The following is a 9,156-nucleotide window of genomic DNA, read 5'->3' as shown; positions in this document are numbered from 1 at the left end:
AAATTGAGAGAAAGAAAATAGAAGAGAATTGAGAGAAAATATTAGAAGGTTTTCTTATCTCTGTAGAAACTAAATTAGAACATTACAAAGAGGAGGTTCTAACATATTTATACAACAACTAATACAAAATAAGGTATAACAAACTATATCTAACATAATAGCCAGTTGTAATGATGCTTGTAACAAACTCATAAGAAAATTTTATTATGTTGAGTCAGCAGCTTGCTCTGAGTTGGATACGCCAACATGTCCCATATTCCTCATACCTTGGACAACAACCCAACCCCCTTATGCGTGTGTTTCTGCTCCATGACACATCAACTAGGATAAATTTTGGTGGTGAGACACCCCTATTATTGTCACCCTCCACATTTCGTTAAATCGAATGGGTAAAGCCCATAGGGAAAGTAGACAAATCCTTAGACGGATGTAAAGATCTTGAGTTATCCATAGTTGAGTTTGAGAAAAGCCCCTATTGTTGAAGACCCTCTAAAATGACAACCAGTGTTAAAATCATGGTATGTCTCGGCAGCCCAAAGATCCTATTATTCCTTGATATCCACAACCCCGAAAGGGTTGCTATAAAAAAAAGGTGGCCATTGTATCCATCCTGGGTTATTAAAAACTTGATATAGTACATATCTAATCATTAAACGATTAGCCTGCATTAGTTTGTGAATGGATTTGTAGAATCCCACCCCTCCATGCATCTTGAGTTGAATTACAAAACCTAAACAAATGTTGTAAATCCTTCTTTTGTGATCCGCAAAGGTCATTGGAAAGGTTAAATTCTAGCCCCATTATTCCTAAATTACTCCAAGTAGCAATTCCATTCCTTTAAAGGTTCCATAAAAACAACTTCCACTTTAGTATGATGTTAAGCCACCACAAATATCTGTAAATCGTTAGCTATAATTTAAAATAGGCGACTAATTTAAATCTTTCATAAAAGCATTCCCATTTTTCATAGTAATACGACATGACTTATGAAGCCTTCAGTACATGTAATCGTCCACATCTTGATCCATCTAATAGTTCCATACTTACTATAAATGAGGCATTTTTCAACACAAAAGACTTGTTAAGGCAAGAAAGATCCCTATCATATCATTAATGAAGTGACTCACTTTCTAAAACTTATATATTGTCATAGAATTTGTCATAATTACTGTGATACAAGGAGAATGATCTACAACACATTTATGGGAATATAATAACATCTTAATCATAAATCAATAGGAGCACTTCAACATAGTTGCGCATATTCATGGAAAACTTTAATGCTTTGTGTAAGACCTCACTAAAACAAGCATCTTCCATTGTATAATAGATTTTTCAGTGATTTTTTAATACAGGAAGAAAATCCACCCTTGAATCTCATACATTTTTTTTATTGTATAAAGCATAAGTTTGTACAAAAAAATATTCTTGTCAATGGAGAAGCACTGTGACCAAATGGGATTTTGGGTAGGATTAGATTCCTTCGTAGAGAAAATGAAGAGTCTAGCAAGATGAGATCCAAGCTCGTTATAAATTTTTTTGACCTACCTATTAGACAACACACTTATGTGATATTCATTTGGGAGAGTTCAATGACGAGAAATACAAATTGCTTGTTGATGGATTATAAATAGGGACGAAGACCATCTATTAAGCAAGCATAGGCTAGTGCATAACAAGAAAAGATGAAGAAATAAATTTCTTATACAGATGAGAAGAATTTTACATCAATGCCTTACAAGATGGAGCTCACATAATCTTGAAAGGCATGATTAAAGGAAAGAAAATGCAAGGGACCACTGCACAAATAAATATCAAATCTAACCAAAATCTTAGCTAATATGTAACCTAATTAAGATTAACGAGTTTGTTGCCTAATGATTTTGATGATGACTTAAGCTACCGGCTTATTTACATACTAATAACTGTTTGATTGTTTAAGTGTGTGTTTAAATAAGTCTAAATGGAAGTAGGATCTTAGCGCAAAAATAAACCATAGGAAGTAAGTATTGCAGAGACATCACGAGGAACAAGAAGACACGAAGCAAAATATCAAAGTACATTTAAGATATGAGTTCCCTCATACGAACTAGAGCAATGAGAAAGAGAAGTTCTTTTTAATTTAAGGAATAGAAACTTCGAAGTAGAAGTTTCACAAGAGAAGCTTACATGCATGAAAACTTTAATATTTTGTATTTTAACATTAATGAAAGTATAATAATTGAAATTATACTCTATGTAGCTGTGTGGAATAGATCATAAAAGATATTTTTATGTTTAGCTTGATTTTACAAAAACAGTTGTATACAAAGTTTTATCCTTTAATGAAAACAAAAGGATTTTCTTTAACTTTTAACACATTTGATTTTTTTACTTCCTAATCTTGTGGCCTACGCCTTTGGAATAGGTTTAACCCATATTATTGCGCATTACTCTCTGTTAAGGTAAAACGTGTCCTTATTTTTAGGTTATGTTATTGCGTAATGGATGTACTATGTAATAGTGGCGTTAAGTTGCAACAATAATGGAGTTTTTCTAAAGCTAAGTGAGAGTATAAATAGCAGTGTCATTCAATTGGAAAAACTCACCCTTACCCAAGCATATTTTCTATCAAGTCATCAGAAGTATTATCCCACACAAGTAGCTATTACAAAGAGTGTACTTGTTTTCTTTTACTAGAATTAATTTGGGGAATTAGGGAGTTAGTTTCAGTGAACACTGTATTTAGATTCTCTCAACTCAATATTCCAACATCACAAATGGGAAGAACAAAAATGAGCGGATCGAAGGAGCTAATGACTACTCCCTGTGTTTCAAAATAAATTCCCCAATTTTGACAGACTCACTCGCCAACGCAGAACTTTAACAATATGGAGTAACTTATTTAATTATCAGTATGTATGTAAATTAAAAAAATTGATATTTGAAAAATATACAGATTCATTTGCCAATTCAGAACTTGGAACAATACAAAGTAACTTTGAACAAGTACGACCCACATCATGAATATATTTAACTTATGTATAAAGAAATAATGAAGGTTAAAGTGATGTATGTAAATAGTGCAAAAATAAAAAATGAGACATTTATTTTAAAACAGAGGGAGCATTGATTATATATATAAAAAAAAGAAGTTTTTCCCTCCATTTTCCTAAGTTCTACTCAATTTTTGTTCTTCTAATTCTTAGAAACTTTTGTTTTATTCCTTTTATGACAAATTTTATTCAAATTTTTAACATCCACAACACTACTTTGTGGATCCCATCCCAATTTTATTTTACAAATCTCTTACTCTATATCTCTCTCCTTAACACAAACATATACTACCAACATACATAGTTCTGATTTTTACTTTTCCTTGTTTTGCGTAGGTATACAATAACTAACTAAAATTGAGCAAACTAAGCTAAAGGGAGTATATGTCAAGTTTCGCGCGCTTTGATAAAAGTGAAGCACTAAGTTTGAATCATAGGGATTACTTTATGTGATTTTTTTTAAAAGTGCATTATTAGGACTTGGAATACGCGTTAATGCAAAACTTTGAACAATATTATCTTTAATTTTCAATGAGAATAAATTTTAACAACTGAATATTAATAAATTTTTAACTGAGACAATTTTAACAAGTACCCACAAATATTGGTCGAAGTAGGTCAAGTGAATAGTGCAAAAAAAAAAAAAATCCCAATAGCACACTCTAAATAGTAATTAAAAAAAACGGAAGGAATATAATCTTATGCATGCATAAATTTTTTTGTGCCTCCATTGGAATGGTCTTATTAATTTATTTGAGTAAGGACCTGCTCTGATTGACTAAACTGAGTTGAACCGAACTGAACTTATTGGAGCAGAATTGACCAGAGCTGAATATTTTATGAGAGAGGGAAATTAAGATAAGAACTAAACTGAACTGAAAATAAGCTGAAGAGAACAAGCCCCAAGACTGATATTAGTTGTATTATTGACTATAGATAACTCAACTTTACGGGGAAAAATTTGTTTTTAAGGTCAAGTCTGTTCACCTTAATAAAATAATATTCAGCAAAAAGAATTTCAATTCAATAAAAATTAGTAACTTTAAAGAACATATATAATAAATAATTCATGTCCAACTAAAATAATTTAAGTTCAAAAAATAGTATTATTAGTTCAGCAAAAACAAGGTGATATAACAAGGCTTGAACTTCTTTTTAATTATAAAATGGAAAAAGCTATATCCTGAAACTTGATATTTACAAGTTGAAGGGTTAATTTTGTTTAACAAATATACAAAACTATAAGAAACTCATGTGTTGCACATTTTTTTTATATATATATAATATTTTGTATAATTATTCTTGCTATCTTTATAAAAGTTAATAATTATATTTTTCAATAAATATCTATTGGAAATAATAATTTTTATTGTCTCTGTTCATTGTAACGGTATAGTCAAACTTAGCACGCATTTCAATACAATACTTTGACTATATGTTGTAAAAAATTACAAAACAGTTGATATTATGTAACTTTGTACTAATAACTATCTAACATTATATTTCATTATCTAATTAGTTTTCAATACATTAGTACAAAAATATAATTAAAGTTCCCTCAAAAAAAATATATAATTAAAGTTAGTACAATTATAATAATAGTGAAAAAGTGAAATTGTGTCAATTATCATGAAATAAATGGAAGGAAATTTTGGAATTTAAGTTGGTACCTCAAAAATAGGGGTGGTTAAATTTGAAACCCGTTTTTTATTTTATTTTGGTACCCATCAAACTTTTAGAATATAGCTTTTGGTACTTCCGTCAAGTTCCGTTAAGATTTTCGTTAGTTGGGCTCATTATCTAATTAAATAATAATTTAGTTTTGTAAAAAAAAAAAAAAAAAAAAAAAACCAACCACTGCCACCTCTCCCTTCCTAGTCAGCCACCTTTCACCCTCCCCTTGCCAGCTTCCAGTTCCCAAACGTTCCCCCGGCGCCAGCGACCTCACCGCGGCCCCTCTCTTTCCCTCGCCGATCTCCCTCCCCTTTCCCGCTCTTGGCTGACCCCGACGCCACCCACTCCCCCTTTCCTAGCCCCCAAATCAATTTTTTAGGGTTCTATGGTTTAATTTATTTTCTCTTTCCTGAAATCATATAGGTTTCAGTGGTTTTGCAGGTTGTAGTGGGCTTCATTTTGAGTGGTTTTTTGTTGGTTTCGGCTGGCAGCTTTGGCGTTCGTGGTAGTCGTTTTGGTGGTTTTGTAGATTGTGTGTTGTGGGGGTGCTGCGAATTGTGAGTTGTTGCTCGTCGACGGTCAAGTGGAGATGGAGGGTGGTTTCGGAGATTGTGATTAGCAGTATTTGCAGTGGCTTTGTGTATTGGAGTGGGCTGTAATTTGTGGCGAGCTAGAGTAGGTGGAGCTGCGGTGTTGCTGCAATAAAGGGGCAGTGATAGGTGGTTGTTGATGCAGTTGTTGTTGTGGGTTGTATTTGTGGTTGGAATCGGTGGTGCATTTGGAGGTGAAAGGGTGGTTTCTGGGGTCGCCGACAGCTAATACAGGGAGGGGGGCTGACAGTGTAGTTGTTGAGGATGAGGAAGGGGTGGCAGGACTATTGTTGGGCCCCACTAACGAAAAACTTAACAAAAGATAGATGGTAGTACCAAAATAAAATAAAGTTTTAATTGGGTACCAAAATTCAACCCCCCTATTTTTGAGGTACCAAATTCCAAAATTTCCTAAATGGAATATATCATATACACCCACCTTTTCATAATAAGTGACACACTTTGAATGTCGTATACTACCTCCGTTACATATTATTTGCAACGATTAGACATTTTTCCTCTCTACTTTATGTCAAATTGTTGCAAATAATATGTAACGGAGGTAGTATTTTGTATGAAAAATGATTAATATAATGTAAAATGTTTTGAAGTATAATTTTAAAGTTCTAAAATATTAACTGTTAATATTTTTTTATTAATGTTCAATCATAAATATAGATGTTCAAACTCATGTATTGGGATATGTGAGAGTGAGAGATAGCTCAAGTGGTTAGAGCTCCCCTCCCGGTTTCAAGTGATCTTGGGATCGATTCTCATCACCCGCCCTTGTGGCTCTCTAAACACCAAAAAAAAAATGTATTGGGATATGTGAGTCAATATTAAGGGTCTGTCGTGTTCAGCTTAATTTCAATTTAGTTCAGTCCACTTCAATTTCTAATTTTCTTCTCTCATAAACAATTCATTTTACTTCATTTCAGCCCCAATCAGTTCAGTTAAGTTCATCAAATCGGAATAGGCGTCACTGTTTACTTCACTTTAATTTTGCTTACATGATATAATTTGAACTTACTGATGTGCACTTATTATATATTTTTTCTCACCTGATTTGATTGTGTGAATTAACCAAACGACCTTATATATACACTAATCTATAATGAAAATATGTATGAAGTATCAATTAAGGTCTTGTTAGATTCATAATAATGTGTATTTTACTAATATAATATATATTTTTCATCACAAAAATGAAGATATTTTGCCATTACAAATGATACACAAACGACCTTATTTTTGCTGAATTGCAATTATTTTTTGTACTGAAACAAAATTATATTTGCTAAACTTAAATTATTTTTACTGAACTTAAATTAATTTTACTAAACTGAAATTATTTTTGCTAAACTTAAATTATTTTTACTGAACTTAAATTAATTTTACTAAACTGAAATTATTTTTGCTAAACTGAAATTATTTTTACCGATTTTCTATTGTAATTCTTCTTTAAGAAAACTGAATTTTATTAAACTGAACTTATTTTTACTGAAGTGAAATTATAAGTATTGAACTAAAATTAATTTTACTGAACTGAATTTATTTTTACTGAACTGAACTTATTTTTACTTAATATTATTTTCTTAAAGTGAAGTGAATCGGGCCTTTGTTCTTACTTATTTTTTCTTATCTAATTTGAACTTATTTTTTATGATCAATAAGTAATTTGTAATAAATGCCTTAAATAAGGTAACTGAACAATACCTAAGGAATCAACTAATTAGGAAAGAAATCAAGTCACCACCCTAATAATGTTGATTCTATTTGATTATTACCATCAAAATCACATTTGATATCAAATCACAGTATCACAAAGGATAGCAAGGACACTTCAGCATGAATTTGACTCTATAAGAACACTGAATTCTCAAAAGAATTTCATCACAATCAAACCCTTGTAATAATTTAGCCGCTAATCACATTTTGAAGTCCTCTCTCAAAACTACAAAAATGTCTGATAATCCTGTAGAGGGCAGCATCAGGATGCAGAGAATGCTCAACAATGGCAATGGCAATGGCGAAGACAGATTGAGCTCTCTTCCAACCTGCCTCCTTGTCGGTATTCTGTCTCTTCTTCCCCTCCACTCGGCCGTTGTCACCAGCGTTTTATCCAAGCGATGGCGCAATCTTTGGACTCAAGTCACTTCTGTTCGTATCGACAAGGAGTATTTCGACGTAACAAATTATCGGTTCTTGCCTAACAGCGAAGGTATTGCAGAGAAACTCACTTCCCCTGTTATTGATGTGTTCGATATATATATCCCTTTTCCGTTGGAGGAATTTGTTGCAGGGGATGATGTTGTGTATCGACAACAGCTACTGCGTGCCGTTCTGAGCATGTGTCAAAGGATCTTCCTTGGTTGGATTCAGAGCATTTTCCAAAGACGGGTGAAGGCAATTAAGGTACGCTTTGAGAAGTCTGATGAGTGGTCTGGAATTTATTTGCATCTTCATGTTCCTGATTGTGCATCATTGGAAGAGATTTATATCGAAAAGTGGTGTGATGGTCAATTTTTTTTTCATGATTTAGATGAAGTACAACTTTGTCTTCCTAATTTGAAAAAGATTGATGTCTCTATGCAATCTTTTCGATTTGATTTTTTGTCTCGCTTAATCAGATATTCCCCATTGTTGGAATATCTGAAGTTAGAGGGAACGCCGCTGGAATATATGTTGGATGATATGCTCTTGCAGATATCATCTCCGAATCTGAGGAGGCTATTGATACTGAGAGATAGTTGCTGTATGCCTATGGAAGTTGTGATAGATGCACCAAAACTCGAGTTCATTTGTTTGCAGGACTATAGCCATTTGTCAATATATAGATTTGCGAAGAAGACACCAACAACTTTGGGTGGTGCGATTATTTACCGAGGATTTTCCTCTGATCAATATGTAGAAGAAACGAACGAATTGGATTTCGTTAAGTCCATGTCTAATACTGTGAGAAGCCTTACTTTATCTGGTACCATATTAGGCATTCTCGCTAATTTGATTCATAGTAGTCAGCCTAGTCTTCCTGTATTTCAACAGCTTACTCATTTTAATGTGGCCATCATGTATCGGAATCACTGGAAAGGCCTCGTACATGTTCTCCAGTACTTGCCTAATGTAAGGACACTGCGCGTATTTCAAAGAGAAGATCAAGATTTGACCGACGACGACTTGTATGGCACTGGACTGGATTTTGTTCCTGCTTCTATATGGACAAAGATCACAAGGATTGTGTTGAAGAATATCGAGGGGAAAGAAATTGAGATGGATGTCATAAGATACCTGCTGAAAGTTTCAAGTGATTTGAAGGCCATTGAGATCATGATTGCTCCTACCAATGATGAATTAAAAGAATTTCAAACTTGCAATGAACTGGAACTCTGCGCCAACTTGTACATGCTTCCTAAAAGTTCTTCAGACTGTCAGATTAAGTTTACAGGCAACTATGTTAATGTGTCAACCAATGGATTGACAATTGGAGCACTTGATTGTGGTATTCTGCGCTGCACTCGAGATTAACCATGCTTACATTCCGAAAGTGCTAGATAATTAAGTTTACTAAGATCGATCATGTGATCTTATCTATGTATTGCAACTTTAATTTCTTTGTTTTATGTTACTAGTTATCATCTTCTTTACAGTTTATCTACCCTTATGTTTAGTATAAGAGATAAAAGTGTCCTGAAATTTGCTAGAATTGTTTTATGTATGAGATTGAATGTTCCCCAAAATTTGCTAGAATTGTTTTATGTATGAGATTGAATGTTCCCCAAGTTGACGCGATTTCTCTTTGCGTTCCTTATATGATGTTTTAAGTTTTTGGTTTACTGGGATTACTAGTAAAGATGTTA

The 9,156-nt window shown here is 33.0% G+C and overlaps 1 protein-coding gene across 1 annotated transcript; it reads left to right on the top strand.

The window, feature by feature from the left end:
• The first annotated feature begins 7,261 nt into the window (after positions 1–7,261).
• LOC145569949 (F-box/LRR-repeat protein 13-like) lies at positions 7,262–8,824 on the top strand. Its single transcript, XM_081628922.1, has one exon. It carries the CDS (start codon positions 7,262–7,264, stop codon positions 8,822–8,824), a length of 1,563 nt encoding a protein of 520 aa, XP_081485048.1.
• The last annotated feature ends 332 nt before the right edge of the window (positions 8,825–9,156 follow it).

This window comes from Chenopodium album, chromosome 2 (assembly GCF_948465745.1).
Source record: "Chenopodium album chromosome 2, dcCheAlbu1.1, whole genome shotgun sequence".
In the NCBI taxonomy this organism is placed as follows: Eukaryota; Viridiplantae; Streptophyta; class Magnoliopsida; order Caryophyllales; family Amaranthaceae; genus Chenopodium; species Chenopodium album.
This window is presented reverse-complemented; position numbering and strand designations above follow the sequence as displayed.